The sequence below is a fragment of the Mesitornis unicolor genome, unplaced genomic scaffold, assembly GCF_000695765.1.
Source record: "Mesitornis unicolor isolate BGI_N332 unplaced genomic scaffold, ASM69576v1 scaffold5870, whole genome shotgun sequence".
Lineage (NCBI taxonomy): Eukaryota > Metazoa > Chordata > Aves > Mesitornithiformes > Mesitornithidae > Mesitornis > Mesitornis unicolor.
The window spans coordinates 19,751-41,908 of NW_010160166.1; the positions used below are offsets into that span (position 1 = coordinate 19,751).

A 22,158-nucleotide genomic window follows, 5' to 3' on the forward strand; every position below is an offset into this window, starting at 1 on the left:
GCTTGCACCTTGCTGAAGGTTGTGGGACTGACCCCCCTGACCACAGAGGGTTGATCTTCAGGACACCTCTTTGCTGTCAGTGTGACCATGCAGAGGGTTCAGGTGAACTGTTGTAAAGAAAATCAGCTGGTTTGCTGCATCACCCATTGTATGTCAGCTAGAAAGTCAAGACAATGGGACTTCATGGGACTTTAGCTTGGAGAAGAGGAGACTGAGGGGTGACCTCATTCATGGTTATCAATTTCTAAAGGGTGAGTGTCAGGAGGAAGGAGCCAGGCTCTGCTCTGTGATGTCCAATGCCAGGACAAGGGGCAATGGGAGCAAGCTGGAGCATAGGAGGTTCAAGCTGAACATGAGGAAAAAACTTTTTACTGTAAGGGTTACAGAGCATGGCCCAGGCTGCCCAGAGATGTTTTGGAGTCTCCTTCTCTGCAGACATTCAAAACCTGCCTGGCCGTGTTCCTGTGTGACTGCTCTGGTGATCCTGCTCTGGCAGGGGTTGGACTGGGGGAGCTTTCAAGGTCCCTTCCAACTCCTAAGATTCTGTGATTCTGTGATTAAAAGCTCCTTTCAAGCCAATATTTGGTAACTCATTGCAGAAAAACACTTGGGTTGGCAGATTGCGACAGAGCTTGACAGTCTCCTTCCAGACGTGACCAAGCAGAGTCTCATTCCAAGCCACTCTGACAACAGACCCACCTCAGCTGTAAAAATCAATTTATTAATTAATAATAAATTTAGGGCTGCAGTCAAGAGGCCTAGATCAGCTCCACGCAGGGGACCAGTGCACCCCCATGGGAGGCCCTGGAGATCCAGCCAGGATGCATGGAGTTGCCCGTGCCCCTGGGGAGATATCCCCTGCATGATGGGGCTGGTACAGAGACTGGGTAAGGGACACCTTTGGAGGGATGAGGTAAAGGTGCAGGGACAGGACCATCTTTTTGGGAAGCACTACTGGAGATGGGGCTGTTGGAAATGAACCTGGTTTCCCCCCATGATTCCATAAGCCAGGAACACCATGAAAATCACCCAGGGCACCTTCTAGGAGTGGGGAAACTGGTGGATACCTCAGCAAGCTGGTGAGATAAGGTAAATTTTACTGCTGGCAGACTATGAGCTCTCAAAGACTCCTCTGGTGCCTGAGGAGCTGTAGTGGCCTGATGGTGTCCCCACCAGGCTGTCCTGGGAGGTGACTTATGTCCAAGTGCCCATTACACAGTACCCAGAGCTCTTCCAGATGAACGCTGTGCACTGGTAATTCAGTCTTGAACCCACACAGCGGCTATGGCGATGGAGTGAGAATTGCACCACATGAGCTGCTGTCTTTTTTTAAGCCTTTGGGTGTATCCAGAGCTGATCTTTCAGTCACTTTTTTCAATTCCTGTAAATGATGGCAGGCAAGGAGTTACCCGGTTGAGTTACATATCATGGGGCGGGAAAAGTTTCTTAATTTCATAGGATCATAGAGTGGTTTGGGTTGGAAGGGACATTAAAACTCATCCAGCCCAACCCCTGCCGTGGACAGGGACAGCTCTACCAGCCCAGGCTGCTCCAAGCCCCATCCAACCTGGCCTTGGGCACTGCCAGGGAGGGGAATTTTAATTTTTTAATTTGTTTTAAACCTGCTTAAGCTTCGTTTGGTGCTGCCAGGTCTCACAGCAGAGGAGACGGCCAGCGCCTGCCCCATGTCGCTGCAGAAGAGGCCGGACCTGGCTTCTGGGCAGCCAAAAGGCACGACCCAGATGTCCCGGGTGACCCAGGGGGCCACTTTGTGCTTCAGCTTCAAGTTGTTTACAGGATATTATTATTTTGTGTCCAAGGAGACATAAAAGCATCTCAGCACAAGACGGTTTGAGATGTTAAATCCCCTTGTGAATATAATCACAAGTGACCTAAGCCTGGAATTGCCTGATTTCTTGTTTTTAATTAGTTTTTTTTTTAACAGACAATGAGCAAAACATTTGTGTGTTGTTCTGAACTTTTTTAACATTTGCATCAAAACGGCGCAAGCAGCAGTGTTTTAATGTGGGCCTCTTTCATGCCAGGTCCATCTACCCCAGCCCAATCTGCCACTTCTTTGACTGCAAGCCTTCACAAATAAAAAGAGAATACAAAAAAACCCTCTTGTTTTTGTCCCTGACCTTGTGCGATCGGGTCTTCTGTAACCTTCAAGCAGTCCTGGGAACTGTCCCATCAGCCATGGCAGCATTTTATTATGTCTTGTGGCAGCTGAGGTGAGAAAAACCTCTATTGGATTCCACCAGTGTGAGAAGATGAATTGTCCGCCCCAATTTCCAAGCAGCCTCTGCCATGGTGCGTAAAGCCTTGGCATTAATACTCAAAATTCTTCTGCCCTCTCTTAATTAGCAAGTGGAAAAATACCTGGCATGTGCCAGGAAAAGAAAAACCCAAACCAAAAAAACAACCAACAATGAGGTCCAACAATACCAAGTGCTGGGTTCTGTATTTGGGCCGCAGTAACCCCATGCAGCGCTACAGGCTTGGGAACGAGTACTGGAAAGGACCTGGGAGTGTTGGTGGACAGCAGATGACCACGAGCCAGCAATGTGCCCTTGTGGCCAAGAAGGTCAGTGGCATCCTGGGGTGTATGAGAAGGGGTGGTTGTAGGTCAGAGAGGTTCTCCTGCCCCTCTGCTCTGCCCTGGTCAGACCACATCTGCAATGTTGTGTTCAGTTCTAGGCCCTCAGTTCAAGAAGGACAGGAACTGCTTGAAAGAGTCCAGTAGGGCCACAAAGATGATGGAGGGAGTGGAGCATCTCCTGCTGAGGAGCAGCTGAGGGAGCTGGGTCTCTTTAGCTTGGAGCAGAGGAGACTGAGGGGTGCCCTCATTCATAGGGATCAATTTGGAAAGGGCGAGTGTCAGGAGGAAGGAGCCAGGCTCTCCTCTGTGATGTCCAATGCCAGGACAAGGGGCAACGGGAGCAAACTGGAGCATAGGAGGTTCAAGCTGAACATGAGGAAAAACTTTTTTACTGTGAGGGTGCCAGAGCATGGCCCAGGCTGCCCAGAGAGGTTGTGGAGTCTCCTTCTCTGGAGACACCCAAACCCCTGACGTGTTCCTGTGTGACTGCTCTGCTGATCCTGCTCTGGCAGGGGTTGGACTGGGGGAGCTTTCGAGGTCCCTTCCAACTCCTCATATTCTGGGAATCTGGGATTCTGTGAACAAAAAATCAACCATGAAGTGGTTCCCTATGGGTGAAAAAATATCCTTGCCTCAAATTTTTATGTAAATGTAAATTATACCTGTCATATGATCCAAAAAATAAAGAGCACCATCAGGTGCTGTTTGAGTCACGAGGCCCAGCCACGTGATGGGCACAACTGGTTATGTGGCTTTCTTTTGTTTAAAAAAGAAACATTAAATAACATCAACCCATACTGCATAATTACTGAAGCTGAATGGCTGTGGTGTTACCCCTCCACTTCCACTGCATTAAGACTTTATTTTGTACCAAATACGTACAATTTCAATGCTCACTCACATTCCTGGCATTCTTTCACCACCGAGCATTGCTTCCCTCATAGCTCAGTAACAACATAGACAAAAAGTCACTTCTTAAAGCAGCAATTATTTATTATTGGGCAAAACATTAGGACTTTCTTTTTTTTCTCTTACATATACTGGATTTGAATAAAAATAATTTAAAAATTTTTAATTTCTTCTTATATTACATGAAAATAACTTGAAAAAAGGACTGTGAATTTTGGAAGCCAGAAAACATAGACAAAACTGTTATTCATCTGCTGAGATGTAGTACTTGGATTTTCTTTTCCAAAACTCAGAGAAACAATCACAGTTGTCATTCCAGTGAAGTAAATTAATCCATCTATAAGATATCTTGAAGTTTGACAATGGTATATAGTTACGCTAGAAAGTATCCATAATATAACATGTGAGTTCTAACATATTACCTAAAATATATAACTTCTCAGACTTTACAAGGTCCAATATTTTAGACCATATTCCAGTGGAAAAACACTACAATCCTATGATGAACCTTTTAAAGTTCTTGTTGAATTAACTTCTCTTTCCTTCTGAGGATCTTTAATATAGTATTTCAAGCAATGAAATACTGCGATCCAACCTAGCTTGCAGAACATTATCCACACAACCTTGGACGACCGCGGTTTTAGAGGATGAAGCACCTTTAGTGACAGTGATAGAGCATCACAGTCAGAGTAGCTGATAAGGAACAGACTTTGTGCACAGATTGGTACAATTTCCATGACATCTCTGTAAATCTGATAAAAATCACCGTATGCCCACTAATAAGAAATTGAACTAATCAGAATTAAAATATGCTTAAGGCTGGGGTGGGATTACAGCGTTAGAAGACAAGGATTCGATGAATTAATACAATCTGTATCATCTGACAAAGGATTCCAATAAACCACTGAATTTTTTCTTCTTTTTCTTCTTTTTAAAGCACATACAACATGCTACAATTTCCAGTCCCTGGCTTACCTTGTCTGTTTTTGGTTGAATGTGACTATAGCTCATCTTTTCATAAAATTCTAGGGCAAAGAACACCATTCAACATCACCTGAATGGATTCAAATTTAAAAAAGGCCCCAAAAAGCAAAAAAAAATAAAGCCATTAGCATGTCAAGGTCTCACTTTAGAAAGCAAACTGTTATCTGCAGAAATACGCAGGGTAAAAATGCAATTATTATGTGCTGTATTAAATTTAATGTAACTCCCCCAGTCGTGGCTGCCTGATGGACTGATGGAAAACCACTCTTCACTGAGTACAAGGGAAAAACAGCATTAATACGATCATCAAAACTGCTCTCCTTTAACAGTCTGACCTCAGGGGTCAGCCCTTTAAAAACACGCTGGAAATGCCAAACAAGCCGGCGCCGTCCAAGGGGACAATGTCAAGCCCTTGAAAAAATAAACATTTCATTTCGGTGTATTTTGGGGGATTTTTTTGGTTGCTCTTGGCTTTTTTTTTCACTTTTGTAACTGTTTCCAGCACCATCCCGGAGGCTGGGACGGTTCATTCCTTCCTCGGCCAGTTTTTGGCATTTTCCACTTGGCAGGTCCCGGCAGCCGCACCCCGCGGCCCCTCGTGGTGCAGCACTCACCCGCACCGCCCTCTCCTTTTCCTTGTTATCCGTATTGCCAGCAGGATTTTACAGCCCTGGAATGTGATTTCTGAATTAACAGGCATCTTCTTTTTCCTTCTTTTGCAACCATCACTGTGTAAAAATATTGTAATTTGAAATAATGAGTGGGCAGTGGCTCTTTGAGAGAAATCAGTGACACAATTTGGAAAGCCAAGGAGGCGTATTCACCCGACTGCAATAGTTTTAAGATCAGGTAAAATTCTGGACCTAAACTATGCCTTTGTAAATTAAGAATTACTTTTAGTTTGACCGAGACATATTCTACTGGTGTGAACTATGGAATTTTTGAAAATTATTATGCATATTTATGTTTGACTTCTCTAAATATATTATTCATTTGTTTAATTCATTCAAGACTCTACCATACTCTCAACCAACTACAGTAATCCAGAAATATTTTCTGCTTCTGGAAGGGGCTTAATCACTAAGCCACATCTTCATGCAAAGCTTCAGTATTTTTGATTGGTAAATAGCATTTCTCATTGAAATAATACTGAAGTGGATCCCAAGCCCTCCTCCATATATATGACTGTTAAGTTAATTAACTTTTCAGGACAAAATGCTCATCACATTCAATGCCAAGATACACCATCGTTTTCAAGACAACTCCAGTGGTAGCTCTGGTGGCACAACCGTGTATCTTGGGTCAAGCTTGGGTGTGAAATCCTTGAAGTTCTTGGATGCTTCAGTACCAAATACATCTAAAACTTTCCTGTTCATGAGGGCAAACCTGAAAAAGAAAAGACACGAGAGATTATTCGTTCACTTTAGAAAAAATACAACTATTAAAAATTATTTTATTTTTAAAAAATATTAATTTATAAAATTATTAAAAGAATTTCACTCCATGGAAGTCAAGCCAACTCTTTGAAATATGGCCTGCATTGTTTATAGAGACCACAAGCTTTTCATCTTGGGCAATTAAGATGTATGTATATATACGTATATGTGTGTGTGTGAGTGTATGTGTGTATATATGTGTGTGTGTGTGTGTGTATAAATATATATATATATATATATACACACATACAGGGGAGCAGTCTTCAGTTTGATTTTTTAATCAGATTTGCCAATTTATATACATATATACACACACACACACTATATATATATACACGCACACTATATATATATATACACACTCTATACATATATGTGCGTGTGTATATATATATGTGTGTGTACACGTGTGTGTATATATATACACACACACATATAGTGTGTATGTATATATACATATATAAAAATTGGCAAATCTGATTAAAAATTCAAACTGAACACTGCTCCACTTTCTCAACCCTGCCTCATAAATCCGGCCATGCCTGCCCAAACATGGGTAACAATTTTCCAGGTATTACAATCTATTTCCATCTCTTGAAAATTGTTGAATGAAAGACCTATGAAATGTAAAAAAAAATCTGCCTCTATAGAGTGTCAAAATTACTATTACGACAAACGTTATCTTTTGTAATCCCATTAAGAAAATAATATACATCAAGATTTGGGTGCCTTGTTTCTGCCCCATGTTACATTATCATAATAGTGTATGCTTCACTAAATTGTATTTTTATAAATCAGTTACAGCAAAGTCTAATTTAAAAGGTAAGCATGTTATATTCCTGTAGCAAATAAGAGAAAAAATATCCAATAAGATATTACAGTGTAAATTTATGGTTATTAACAGTGAAAATTTTTCATTAGTTTTTTCAAGAAAAAAAAATTCCTGTCTCAACTGAAATTGATGTCCTATAAAAAACTACTGAGTCTTCAAAGTTTTCTTAGGAAATACTCCGACATTTCAAGCAATGCTTTTAAATACATAGTAATCCCACGCTGTCAATCACTAAGGGATTTCTTCAACCTGTACAGCTGTTTACTGGATTCTTTATATTCCATTAAAATCCAGAAGCATTCCACCCTTTTGAGTGAAGATAAAAAAACCTTTAAGTAAAACACTCATCTGCTAAATAGTGCTAATAGCAGCGTCGCTTCAGCAGAAAAGGATTTCAAGTGAACTGGAAACCATTTGAAAAGCAAATTAAATACTCCTGAAATTAGCCCATACATCCTCCTATGGCTCTGCTGTTGACAGCGAATGACGTACATAGAAAGCTGAATGTGATCAGTTTAGACAAGCCGTGACCTCCCCTGATTACGTACCTGCCCTTCGTTAGTCGTAAAAGAAATTTCCAGTATGAAGGTCTCAGGTTCTGTACTTCCATGACAGCCTGCAAGGAGAGCATCAGGCAAAAGCTTCATCTGCTACATTACATTGCCAAAACCCATCATTGTTAAAGAATGGTTATAGATATATATTAAAAATATATTTTCATAGATAAAAATTATTTATTTCATTTACATTAAGAATATGCATTCATATCTATTACATTTAATTTTAATTATTATTCATTTTATTATTTTATTCATTTTTGTTTAACTTATATTTATTTTGTTTCTGTGTAGAATATATATTCATATTTATTCTATCTCTATCTCTATCTCTAAAAAAACTCAATTGATGATTCATGGACCAAAATCAGCAGTGATCACCTGTCAATGTCCAGCAGTCCCAGTAGACAAACTGATCCCAGCTATGACCACCATCAGCACAGACTGATATTCCTAGAAGACTGGCTCTCAAAAGCAGTGGTAATTAACTCAGATCTCATTACAGAGAAAGCAACAGCAATCCTTATTATTCCTCTGTACATGATTTTGCACTTGTAGATGCCAAATTTACCTGCCATTTTGTGTCCTGGCTTGAGCTAAACAGAACTAATTTTCTATTCAGTGATTTTACTTTTCAGCTCAGTCTCTTCTAAGTGGCTGTACTTGCTGAAACCAGTAGCATGTTTTTCCAGACACTGTGTACTGCTACAAGTGATCATCACAAGGCCACTGTCTCATCATGGGTGCTGTATCTGCACCTATGCGGGGGAGCGGACACAAACGTGACCAACGAGGTATTCCATCCCACATACGTCATACTCAGTGTAAATATGAGGGATGATGAGGGTCTCGACCCTTCCATCTTGGACCCTTCCTTCCACCTTGACCCCTACAATGGCCCAAGTCCCAGCAGACCCTGCTGGTTCATCTGCCTCTGATCCTGATCCCTGTGTTCCTGCATCAGCTGCCACTGCTGCTGGGTCCGAACTGGGACTTCTCCAGTACTCTGCTCCCAGAGCCTTGAGTGACAGAATCGTCATTGGTGGAGGATTTTATATTGGTTTTGTATATATATTTGTACATATCTGTATATAGTTCATTATTTTCCTATTTACATTATTATCCTGCACTATTAGTATTATTGTTTCATTAAATCTGTTAGTTTTCTTTTCCAACCCATAAAGTCTCTCTCCCTTATTCTCCTTCAATCTCCTTCTGGGGAGAGGAGTTAATAGAGAGCGTATGTCCAGGATTTAGTGGCCAGCCCAGCCCTAAACCATGACATTTGTGTTACATATTTTAAATAACGTGATATAACCAACTCCCTCTTTTCTCTCTGTTCCATTACTTTTCCAAGTCACTTATGGATACAGCGAGTAACAAACATCTCAGCATAGATCCCGTTGCTAATTTCCCCCTCAGTAACCTAGCAATCTAATTGCAGACTTGGGCTCTCTTTTCTGTACACTTCATTTAATTTAATTATTTGACTTAAACTACCAATTCTTCTGTTAAAAGACAACGTACTTACTGCCTGAAAGCATATTGACGTAGAAATGGCATAGATGATGCTGTCCGCGTGAGGAAAATAGGGAACCTTCCCTGCTTCAATGCCTTTGAAGTATATAGTCTGTAAAAATTTAAAAAAATAATTTATTTTACCTCATATATTTTTGTATATGTCCACAAATGTGACACTGATTAAGATAATGATAAAAGTTATCCAAAATCAAGAGAATCAGAGACTGTTAATGTATAGAACAGTATTTAGCGTTGGTGTTAAAAGGATAATGTGGATCCTAAAGGGAAAGTTTGCTATGTTAAATCCTTCTTTTTTTAAAAAAGCCAAAGAACAATGCAATAACTATTCCAACAAAGTGAATATTCGCTGCTCTTAAACAGCTTGAAATCGCATACTTTCCTTTCTGAGAAAACATGGGAAGTTTATTTTCCTGAGCACAGCTTGACCTTGCAAAGCAGCACACGCCTCTTTGGGCAGTTACCCTTGGCTTGTGTAAGATGATAAAAGTAGTAAAAAAATTGAAAAAACAAAAAAAGATACAACACAGAAAAAGAGCAGACAGCACTTTTCTTAGTTCGCTACAGCCACAATGTCTCAAAGTCCAGAGAAAACCATCAGCAATACAAGATAATGTTGTTTTTTCACAACTGGTGGTGTGAAAGTCAATATGGGTAACTCCGAGCTGCTTTTATATAACATTTATATTTGCTTTTATATTTTATACATTTCTAAAATTTGCTTTATATATTTATAAATTTGCTTTTATATTTTTTATATTTAATATGTGATCTACCTTCAGAGCTTGATCTAAGATTCCAAGGAGCAAGAGTACACAGAGCATATCTTCCCTTTTTATGTTCCATTTTATGCTTTAAAAATCCATACGTTTTCTCCAAATTTTACTCCTGCTTAAAAAATAATTAAAATTGTGATTTGGGGGTGATGCATAATACGAGAATGCTCTCAATTTATTCCAGTGGTGCTGTCGGGGAAATAACCGTGACTAAGTCCCGATTTTATGGAAAAATGACAGGAAGAAATAAAAAGCTGATTTGTAAAATATAATTAACATACCCAAACTCTACAAACTGTGGTGTTTTATTTACAATTTTAACAAGTTCAGAGAAATAATTCAAGCCTGAAAAATAATAGTAATTGGAATGAAGTTCATTGCAAAGCTGGGAATTGGATCAGTTGAAGTAGACTGACAAACACCACCAGCTATAGACTAAAACCCTAGCTATTTTGAGCTATCTCAGACTGCTGAGCGCCAAAATTAGGGAACAAAGGCAGGAAGTTAAGCTGTAGCTTTTGGCAATAAATCTGCAATTAAGGACTAGGTTTGATTTATGTTTCTGGCAGAACTTTCAGACTCCAAAATCTGCAAAAGCTACAAAGCAAATGGCTATCAGGAGATCAAGAAAAATAATGGAGAATATACAGGGAGACCAGTGGATAAAGGAATTTTTAAATGAATCATAGAAAGGAAAATAAGAAAGAAATGAGACCACAGAACGGCACTGCCTACTGAAATACACCACCACCACACTTACTATTCCACGGGAATTATCTGATAATGCCTGTGAGGTTCATTTTCTTCTCCTGCCTTCAAAAAATACAGGAAATTCTGAGGTTAATATCTTACCTCTACTAATTTGGATGCCAGATACATAGAGATAGTAGTACTTTTGTAAAACATCATCGAAATCCCTGCTAGGCACCCTGAAACAATTAGAAAACAAAAGTATTGTTAAGATTGCACCATAGCAGCTTGACAGACACCACATAAGATGATGCTTTCAACAAAGTTGTGATATTCCTGCCCATCAAAATATGTTTTTTCATTTTAAAAAGTTTTGAAATTCTGAAATAAATTGGTGGTTCAGTGCTCAGGAGTACAGCAATAAATCCCACAAATATGAGGGGCCTCTGAAGTTCTGATCCGTGTTAGAGACACAACCAGCAGGGAAGGGCCAGCACTACCACCCAAATTTCATGGCAAAAGGTTCCCTCTTGGGATTCAGTGGAGCCCAATCCTTTCGAATGCATATTCTGTCACATATGGGAGAGTCAGTGTTTGACCCTCACACCTCTACCGTTGGAAAATAAAGGACAAGTTCACATTTGTGCATACAGAGTCACAGAACGTCAGTAGTTGGAAGGGACCTCGAAAGCTCCCCCAGTCCAACCCCTGCCAGAGCAGGATCACCAGAGCAGTCACACAGGAACACGGCCAGGCAGGTTTTGAATGTCTGCAGAGAAGGAGACTCCACAACCTCTCTGGGCAGCCTGGGCCATGCTCTGGCACCCTCACAGTAAAAAAGTTTTTCCTCATGCTCAGGTTGAACCTCCTAAGCTCCAGCTTGCTCCCATTGCCCCTTGTCCTGGCATTGGACATTGGAGAGAAGAGCCTGGCTCCTTCTTCCTCATGCTCGCCCTATACAAGTTGATACCCATGAATGAGGTCACCCCTCAGTCTCCTCTGCTCCAAGCTAAAGAAACCCAGCTCTCTCAGCCGCTCCTCAGCAGGAGATGCTTCACTCCCTCCACCATCTTTGTGGCCCTGCTGGACTCTTTCAAGCAGTTCCTGTCCTTCTTGAACTGAGGGGCCTAGAACTAAACACAATATTGCAGATGTGGTCTGACCAGGGCAGAGCAGAGGGGAAGGAGAACCTCTCTGCTCTACAACCACCCCTTCTCATACACCCCAGGATGCCATTGGTCTTCTTGGCTGCAAGGGCACATTGCTGGCTCATGGTCATCCTGCTGTCCACCAACACCCCCAGGTCCTTTTCTGCCTGGCAGCTCCAGCCACTCATCCCCAAGCCTGCAGTGTTGCATGGGGCTATTGTGACCAAAGTGCAGGACCCAGCACTTGGCCTTGTTCAAACTCAAATTGGCCTCAGCCCATGGATTCAGCCTATCCAGGTCCCTCTGCAGACCCTTCCTACCCTCAGGCAGATGAACACTCCCTCCCAACTCAGTGTCATCTGTAAACTTGCTGAGGGAGCACTCAATCTCCTCATCCAGATCATTGATAAAGATGTTAATGTATTGTCCTTGAAGCCAAACGTAAAAACCCACAACATTTGATTGAGTTTGCCTTACAATTTGAATTGCAGCTCTTTATTTGAAGCTACTCGAAACACTTCAACACAGTCTTGGTGTCTACAATCCTATTTTTATCAGAGAAAAGGGCATGGGAGGACAGACAAGAGAAATATTTGCACAGCCCCAACAGAGGCAATATCTACCTCTTGTCACGGACTCACCAGCTACAAGTGCATGAAGTTCATCATCGAGGTTTCGTATCCAACGCAGGAAGCAACTTGTACCCTGAGAGTGAAGAGAGAAGGATTAGCCCTTGTTATTTCTCCTTTATAACACATAAACTGGAGATACTCCTCTACAAGTTAGTAATATAGCACACAGTATGAATTCAGAGTGTAGTGTGGTAACACCCATAATCCACCGTACCCAAAATATTTCAGTTTTAATTAACACTCTACTGCTATCATTTATTTCAAAATCAGAGAGCAAATTAATCTCATTTGAATACCAATCTAATGCCAAAGCTAATCTTGAATTCACATCATCGTCATTTGCTGTAGCTGTGTACACTCCTTCTCATGACAAAGTCTGTCTTCAACTACACACCAAACACCTTGAGATTTTTCCACACTTCCAATAAATTCTGGAAGCAGGAAAACACATTAATCTAAGAAGTTTGAACTGCGTATGATTAAAGGACACTGTAAAATGCATAATAATCTGTTTATTATCTGTTAAGCTGCTCAGGCCAGAATGGGTGTAAGGAATTATGGCTTAAGCGGCATTAAAATATATTTCATTTGGGTGACTGCTGGTTACCAAGTGATCGAGGCTGTTCCACATCTGCCACCTCTTCTGCATTGATTTTTCAACTGTTTTGGAAATCAATACATTTTCTCCAAATATTATCCCTGGTAAAATATCCCTGATTGGCTTCTAAACGGTTCAAGATCTGCCCAAACCAGTGCTGATGGTACTGAGACAACGTGACGTAATTCAGCATGACAGACTGCTGGTGTCCACTTTGAGATAGGTGTGTCAGACTCTTCATGCATCTTATGTTTGCTTTTCAGGGAATTAAAGAATAATTCATGTTGCAAAGGACCTCTGGGGATCATCTGGTCCAATCTCCAGCCTGAAGCAAGTCTAATTGGGTTGTTTAGTTTGGAGAAAAGGAGACTGAGACCTTATTGCTCTCTGCAGCTCCTGAAAGGATAGGGTAGAGAGGTGGGTGTTGGTCTCTTCTCCCACGTAACCAGTGATAGGACAAGAGAAAATGGCCTCAAGTTGCACCAGGGGAGGTTTAGATTGGGTATGAGGAAAAATTTCTTGACTGGAAGAGTGGTCAAGCACTGGAAGGGGCTGCCCAGGGAGGTGGTGGAGTCCCCATCCCTGGAGGTGTTCAAGAAGTGATGGATGTGGCACCTGGGGCCATGGTTTAGTGGGCATGGTGGGGTTGGGTTGACGGTTGGACTTGGGGATCTTAGAGATCTCTTCTAACCTTAATGATTCTGTGATTATAGCAGACAGCTCAGGAACTTGTCCAGTTGAGTTCTGAGCACCTCCAAGGAGCTACACAGCCTCAGTGGAGAGCCTGGCCCAATATTTGGCCAGTCAAAACCATATTTCCTTACACCTCTTTGGAACCTCCTATGTTTCAGCTTGTGACCATTGCCTTTCATCCTGTCACTGCTGTCCTCCAAGAGGCATAGGCAGGAGTAAGATCTCCCCTGAGCCTTCTTTTCTCCCAGCTTCTCCTTGCACATCAAATGACCCAGTTCGCAAACCATCATGGTGGCACTCAGGTGGATTCCCTCCAGTACTGCAATGTCTTGAAGAATGAGATGTGATTAAATGAAGAAGACATTGTCTTGAAGAAGACATTGAAATGAAAAGAAGAAGTGAAGTCAAGGCTGTGTCCAAAAATGGACACAGCACCACAGACGTGGTCTCAGTAGCTATTTTAGAGCACACATTTTAAATAAATAAATTTCTCTCATAAGCCTCTCATATACTGCAACTATGTAAGTCAACTTTACTACTCCAATTTGTAAACTAACTTAAAAAATGAAATCAGGTGATGATAACCAACTTATTTTCTGCAAATTCATGTTTGTTGACATTAATTAAAAGTAAGGGGCACACAAAATATTAATAGTACAGCTACAACAATCCCACAACAGTACTTCAGACTGATTTTAGGGCAAAGATGGACTTCCTTGAAAAGCTGCCCATAATGGAATTCTTTTGGGTTCAAAATGCATCAAGCATTTTTTTAAACCTAATAAACTATAAATAAAAGCCAGAGTAGGTCACTCTCATAACATGAGTATCTATAGGACTAAATTCTACTTGGCAATTGGAGCTTTTAAAAGAAATTAAAATAATTTCTGCTTTAAATACTTTTTTCTCTACAGACTCTTGTCTTAAAGTTTGAGCAAAAGTTTAATTTTCAAATAAACTCTGAACTTTGCACTTTGCCATCACAAATTTTCAACTCCGTAACCTTAAAAATTCTTGTGTCTCAATCTGACTGCAAGCGAAGTGAAATGCTCTTTTGCTTACAAATAACCCTTGCTTTTTTAATTTGCTGCAAGTAATATTTACCCTGAATAATACAGAATTAACTTAACTTTGCAAAACAAGTAGCAGTTGAAAAATGACAGTTGTGATTAAGAACATAAAAAGGCAAAAGCCACTTCAGCACTACACAATGTGATTCTCCACTTGGGTGTGTGCTTGGTCACATTCTCTTTTGGCATAAATAAACTTTATACAGTTAACTCCAACAAGGCCATATGATCACGTAAGTTTGCAATCTGTCACCAAATAACGGTGTAGAAGGGTGGATTTCGAAGTGGTAAGTGCAATATCTCCTCAGCTGCATGTGATATAAGTTCTGCAATATCCTGCTATTTAGTGTCAATAAGAATTCCAGATCTTTGAGGCAAAAAAATATGTAAATGGATCCTCTCACTTGTGTCTGCACCAAAACATTTTTGTGTAACACCAAGTCCCTTTGAAATCAAAATTCACTTTCTCTGAAGTACTCCCTGATCTTGACACCAAGAATCCATCTGGTTTATTCAAAAATGATAGAAAAAAAGAACCCACATGGAATGGAAGACTAATTTTTAATTTACAATTCAATGACTGCAATACTAAAGAATTTGTTGGTGATGTGCTGTGGCAAATACTATCAGTAACTGCATCAGTAGACAAGGGAAGAGCTATGGATGTAATCTATCTAGATTTCTGCAAGGTCTTTGACACAGTCCCCCACAGCATCCTTCTAAGTTGGAGAGGTGCGGATGTGATGGGTGGACTGTTCAGTGGCTAAGGAATTGGCTGGATGGGCACATCCAGAGAGTAGTGGCCAATGGCTCGATGTCAAGATGGAGGATGGTGACAAGTGGTGTCCCTCAAGGGTCTGTACTGGGACCAGTGCCATTTAATATCTTCATTAGTGATACTGACAGCAGGATTGAGTAGATGCTCAGCAGATTCGCTGATGATACCAAGCTGTATGGTGAGGTTAATGTGCCAAAGGGAAGGGATGGCATCCAGAGGGACCTGGACAAGCTGGAGAAGTGGGCCCAGGAGAACCTCATGAGGTTCCTCTCACCTGGGGTCACTGTTGGATGAGAAGCTGGACATGAGCCACCAATGTGCATCTGCAGATCAAAGCCAAATGCATTCTGGGCTGTATCACAAGAAGTGTGGCCAACAGATGGAGGGAGGGGATTCTGCCCCTCTGCTTTGGTCAGACCTCACTTGCAGTCCTGCGTCCAGCTTTGGAGTCCCCAACACAAAAAGGACATTGAAGTGCTAGAGCAGGTCCAGAGGAGGCCACAAAGATGATCCAAGGGCTGGAGCACCTCCTCTATGAAGACAGGCTGAGAGAGTTGGGGTTGTTCAGCCTGGAGAAGAGAAGGCTTCAGGGGGATCTTATAATGACGTTCCAGGACCTGAAAGGTGCCTATAAGAAATCTGGGGAAGAGCTGTTCACTGGGGCATGGAGCGATAGGATGAGGGGTAACGGTTTTAAACTAGAAAAGGGGAGATTTTTTAGGTTGGAGATTAGGAAAAAGTTCTTCAATATGAGGATGGTAGATCACTATGTAAATATGCAAGCAGGCAGATTTTTTAGCTCTTTGTGATATTCCGAAAAGTGAAATAAACACCATGGTATTTATATGTTATAAACTTACTTTGTATATACTAACGAAAGATCCCAGAAAAGCTCCAAGCTGGAAATTTTCCTTGTTGTAGAAGAGGGAAAGTAGCCGGGATGGTTCAGTAAACAGATGCCGGAAGGTGGATGGAATCCGAAGGCAGCACTGGATCAGGTAACCAATGCTAAACATCCTAATGAAGCCCTAGGAAAAAGAAAGAAAGATTTTGTCTTAAGAAACCACAAATTTGGAAAAAATATAAGCAAAAATATCTACTTATTTCTTCCATCGAGCAGTTTACAACCTACTCTGCAGATACTATGTAAAATGCATCCCCATTCTCAAACTCAAGATGAGTTGGTTTTGGGTTTTTTTTCCTGATTCCCCTGCAAAACAGCAAAGGCAAAAAAATCAGAGACAACTGACTCTCCTTTAATTTCTATGAACATCCGAAAGGCCTCAAGGGACAAACTCTTATTTCTCTTCTGCTCCAAAATTCTGCTCTTTGAAATAATCCCGATGACTTCATTTCCAGATTGCCGACTGGCTTTTAACCACAAATGGCTATGAGAGGGAAGCAATGCGGTCAAAAATAAAGAGCACTTCTACGCTCAAATGTCTGGAGAAAGCACTAAAGGAGGAAAAAATACCACAAAAAAAAAAAAAATTCAGAACGTGTGAGAAATAAATTAACCCTGGTGGCTTGGCACGTGTTCACGTGCATTCCCTCAAGCCAACTGGAGGCTGCAGCAAAAGGAAGGGTGAAAAATGGAAGGGAAATCAAGTGCAGAGCCACTGAGAACGGTTAACGTGGCTTCCGTTCAACAAGGCCAAGTGCCGGGTCCTGCACTTTGGTCGCAATAACCCCATGCAGCGCTACAGGCTTGGGGATGAGTGGCTGGAAAGGCCCTGGGGGTGTTGGTGGACAGCAGATGACCACAAGTCAGCAATGTGCCCTTGCAGCCAAGAAGGCCAATGCCATCCTGGGGTGTATGAGAAGGGGTGGTTGTAGGTCAGAGAAGTTCTCCTGCCCCTCTACTCTGCCCTGGTCAGACCACATCTGCAATATTGTGTCCTGTTCTGGACCCCTCAGTTCAAGAAGGACAGGAACTGCTTGAAAGAGTCCAGTAGGGCCACAAAGATGATGGAGGGAGTGGAGCATCTCCTGATGAGGAGCGGCTGAGAGAGCTGAGTTTCTTCAGCTTGGAGCAGAGGAGACTGAGGAGTGCCCTCATTCATGGGGATCAATTTGGAAAGAGCGAGAGTCAGGAGGAAGGAGCCAGGCTCTTCTCTCCGATGTCCAATGCCAGGACAAGGGGCAATGGGAGCAAACTGGAGCACAGGAGGTTCAATCTGAACATGAGGAAAAACTTTGTCACTGTGAGGGTGCCAGAGCATGGCCCAGGCTGCCCAGAGAGGTTGTGGAGTCTCCTTCTCTGGAGACATTCAAAACCCGCCTGGACGTGTTCCTGTGTGACCTGGTCTGGGTGATCCTGCTCTGGCAGGGGTTGGACTGGGGAAGCTTTCAAGGTCCCTTCCAACTCCTAATATTCTGTGATTCCAATGAATTTTTCTTACAGCTCCACCTTGGATACAGATTGGCTTTTTTATACCATGTCGCAAAACCACAGTGACATTTTCTTTCCAAATTCTTTTCCCTGGTTTCCTGTACCCTCCACAGCTTCCCATCATTATTCTTACCCCGTGGCTGAACTTCTCTAATGATTCTGCATAAAATCTATCCATTTTTTGGCTGGAAAATGCCCTATCTGAAAACTATCTATGCTCTCACCATGGGAAAATATAATACCCAATGCTCACAATTTCTGTAGTTCATTTTTTGAAAAATAATACCATTTACAGGGATAACTGGTTTGATTGAGCAATCTTTCAAACTCAGAAACTCCCAACCATTTTTGCCTCCTATGGAACTTTATAATCTATCATAAAGCTCATTAAATTGTATTGTGGTTAAACATTCAGTAATAAAACTTTTGCTGAAACAATTACTCTCCCTGCTACTCAAGAAGTGGTTTATGAGGATCAAGTAGAAGAAAATACGTTGTGCCACTCAATGATCCAATAGCTATGAATGAAAAATTTCCACTTCTTCCTTTGCTACTCTTAAAGGTACGTCAATTCAATGTACTGAACAGGTAACCTATGTTTTCTGATCGTATACTGGAAATGCATAATGAAATGTATGAGACTTGGGCAGAGATGCAAATGTACAGTGAATTTTGTGTAGTTAAAATGGCAAAATTAAGATTAACGTATATTCAAGGTACCCTCATGTGAACTCTTTTATCATCTATAAGAAGACCTCAAATAATAACAGGAGTAGAGAACAGCAGAGTATATGCAGGACACTACTAAACATAACTGAATAAAGCAGACTCTGCTAAAAACCATTTTTCTACAGAGATTTTGAGTTGAGACTCAGACCAGACAGAAGCAGTGGCACAGTAAAACTCCATCTCTGCAAAACTCATTGAATAAACCTCTTTTTTTCCCCCCATTTTTGAGAAGCAGATTCCTTAAAATGTTAAAAATACAGTCAAGATACTGGCTGTAACTCAATTTCAGAAAAGCACGTGTGTGCACATGAAGAGTTCAGTAACATACCAAAACTCAGTGAACCTGTTGCAATAGATTTAGGAATTAATTAAGAGATTTAAAATAAATTAGTTAAGGTATTTTATATTTATACTGGGTTGCCCTTGTTCCTTCAAGAGGCAGAATGCAGAGATTACAGTCATCAGAAAATAATCTCATATTCTTTTTGGTCATTAAATAAATTGCAAGGGTCATCTGGTGGCATGTGCAGAAAAATGGCCTATGACTGTTGGCCAATGTCTCCTCATCATCATCAAGTGGTATCCAAAATGGGAAAACAATATTGTTTGACAGCTTATGGGAAATCCTTTCAGATAGTCACAAACCCAAAGTATTTGGAGTATTTTAAATTTCAGGGGAAGTCTATGAAATCAGGTGCTACATCATTACTAAATGTTACACAAAAGCTATCATGGATCATGCACTAACGTGCATTTAAATGTGGAGAAGAGCATGTAATGACAATTAAGAGCATAGATATGATAATGAGAAGATGAGATGTTCAAGGGTAAGGGGAATTCTGGCAATAAGCAGCTGATCAGATCATGATCAGATCTGAAAGCTCTCTTACAGAGAAGAAATTACAAAAATAAGCCCAAATCACATCAGCTGGCAGTCACTACTGATCGGCTCCAGGAACAGCCCTGGAGAGAACTGAAAATGCATTAAAAATTTTGGATCTTTAAAAATCCAAATACATTTTAAAAATGTTTCCGCTCATGTTTTTTATTTTGAAAAAAGTCACAGAAAAGGCAGGAAATTCAAAGATCTGGCTGCCCCTTCAGTGATATTTCCCTGATTATATTACTGTGGTCAAGAATAATTTATACTAAAACACTGTACAACACTGGTACAAGAATGAAGTACAGTTCAAATGCACAACTGGTTTCTCTAAAGAGAGAATAGCCTTATAAAAATGTCTTTTTTTTCAATTATTATTTTTAGTCAGGTCAAGACTTAGTTCAGCTCCATTATAAGTTGGGTTTTCTTCTCCTCTGTCTGGACTAACAGTAGTTAAGAGCTAATTAATGTAAAATATATGTAAGTAATGAAAGGCAATGAAGTTATAGCGAGGCACCCATGGAAAAAGACGCACATTAGAAGATGCTACCACCAGCAGATATGTGGAAATGCAGTGTATAAACTCATAAAATAACTTTTGCTTCATTTTAATCTTTGTTTTTAATATAATCTTCACTGTAGTGAGATGGGAGAGACAAATGTGGCCAGGAAGCACTGAATGGAAAGGCTGTGTCCCAAAGATGTTATATCTTGAAGAAAAGAACAGCCCATGAAGAAAACATTAAGTGGGGTGAGATAGTAGCGAGAGGTTGTAAAACTGTCATTTTCATCTGGGTTCTGTTAAATATATGTCATACCTACAGGAGAAAAGGATCATATAATGATCATAAAAGGATCATATAATGATCCCGAACTATTTATGAATACTGCATATTCTCATCGTAATCCAGCAGAACATTCATGCACCAACTCAAATCCTATCAAGTCCAGCGCAACTTATGTCCATGTTACACAGCCTTATGCTAGTAAAAATGTGTAAAAAGTGTTAATACAACACAAAATTATGTTGTTAATAAACATATATGAAGAAATGTTGTGCTAGATCTCTTTTTACGCTAAATTTAAGCATAGCTTTTCTGAGAGAACATTAACTGTATATAAAACTCCAATTGAAAAAAGTTATTTTTGAAATTAATACATCTCAAAAGCATCTGAAGATGCTCAAATCCATTTCTGCTGCTCCATATATACAAATGGGTAAATTATTAAGGGATTGAGATCTTCTGGAGTCTTACCAGCTCCTAAAAGAAGCAGAGCAGGTGGTGCCACCTGTGCCAACCCAACGCCAGCCAAAACAAATCTCAGCACAGGACTCCTCTGACAAGGAATAAAATGTGCTGATCACATGAATAAAGGAGGATGAATGATGTCACCAGACACAGCTCTTCCTGGGTGCAGCAATTGGGACCGATCTCTCCTTACTCTGAGCCCTTAAAATAACCAGGGAGGTGCTTTATTTTGGGTGTTGTCACGAGTGGGCTCAGCTGCGAAGCACACCACATTGTTCAATGAGTTCCTCATTTGCTTGCCCAGGTTTTTCCCACAGGTTTTATGTTATTCATTCACTCTGGTTCATCTGAAAGACCATTGAACTTTAACCCCCCATGCCGCCTTGTCCTAAATTGAGAAAATCTGTTTTCAGCCTCATTACATTTTCAATAGAAGAATGAATACCAGGGTGCTTTCTCAATTCCTAAGTATATGCTTTTTTTCTGACTAAAGACTTTTACCCCATCTTTGCCAGAGTTTGTCAAGCTGACTTCTTCTGCACTTACTTTAACGCAGTACGAGATGCAATTATCTTCATAGTGTTTACAGCATCTGTGCCTCGGGCCATGTTTGCACCTGCAAAAAGCAGAATGAAACACATATTAACTCATAGCTGGTTTCGGTGTCATCAACTGCAGACTTCATAAATTTCTCTGGCCTAAAAATACATAAAGTGCTATTTTCCCACCACTCATTCTTCCCATTACCCACTGAAGGGCATTGAGGACTTTTATGATGCCATAAAAGGACAATAAAAACTAACAATGCCTTAGTTGTGCAGCAAGAAGTGTCTGCACGCTTATTTGGATCCAACCTCTTGTCATGCCACACATTAAATTCTCAGCTATTGCTTCTACTGTGTAGATTTTCATAGCTCTTACTTCAGCCTGAGAATGTGACCTTCAGTATTTAAAAGAGATTGCCTTGGGATGCAGGGACGCATGGATTGTACAGCCGTTAGCTCTGCATTATATAGGATTAAAAGAAGTAATGTCATGCCAGGTCTGAACCTTATATTTTACTATAGTCAAGTATTTAAGTTTTAATGCAAAATAAATGACAAAATTTATATACTGTGCCAAATATCTTGGAAGTTTTGAATCGTGTACTCTAAAGCCTAATGGCCATAAATCATCTGTAAGGTCAGTTTATGTAGCAAAAATTGTAATGAGAATGTGATCGGGTTACAGGCATTTAGGCTCAATTATACTGAAAAGAACCATATGGAAGAGAAACCTGTAAGGGCACAAGGACTGCAAATACAAAGTTCTCTGAATGTCTGAGTTGGGCGTTTCAAAACCTTAAAGAAAAAACACTCTTCTCCACCCACAGTCCTTTGATTCTTGTATTAAACAGCAGAAGGGCTATGAACTGTATCTAGCAATCCGAATAAGGGGTATTTAAAGCAAAATAGGTATAAGCAACCCAGATAAAAAAATCTGTCCATTGGTGGCTGACTTCTCCTTGTAGGTCTTCTGTGGCCTAATACTGCCACTGCGTGATGTTGGTTACTTCACGTCTGTTCATTATCTGAGCAAGTACGATATACCACTGTTTTGAGAAACCACTTCAGCAGGTGAAGATCTGGTCATTAAATCACAGAATCACAGAATTGCTCGGTTG

General features: G+C 40.7%; 1 protein-coding gene across 1 annotated transcript; it reads right to left on the bottom strand.

Moving 5' to 3' along the window:
• Positions 1–5,317: 5,317 nt before the first annotated feature.
• TMEM135 (transmembrane protein 135) lies at positions 5,318–21,111 on the bottom strand (the record flags this gene model as incomplete). The annotated part of the gene is made up of 7 exons (XM_010189084.1): positions 5,318–5,881; positions 7,312–7,379; positions 8,852–8,950; positions 10,488–10,564; positions 12,115–12,178; positions 16,105–16,272; positions 21,042–21,111. Coding segments are annotated over 7 exons (679 nt in total), but the record flags the coding sequence as incomplete, so codon positions are not given.
• Between the last annotated feature and the right edge of the window lie 1,047 nt (positions 21,112–22,158).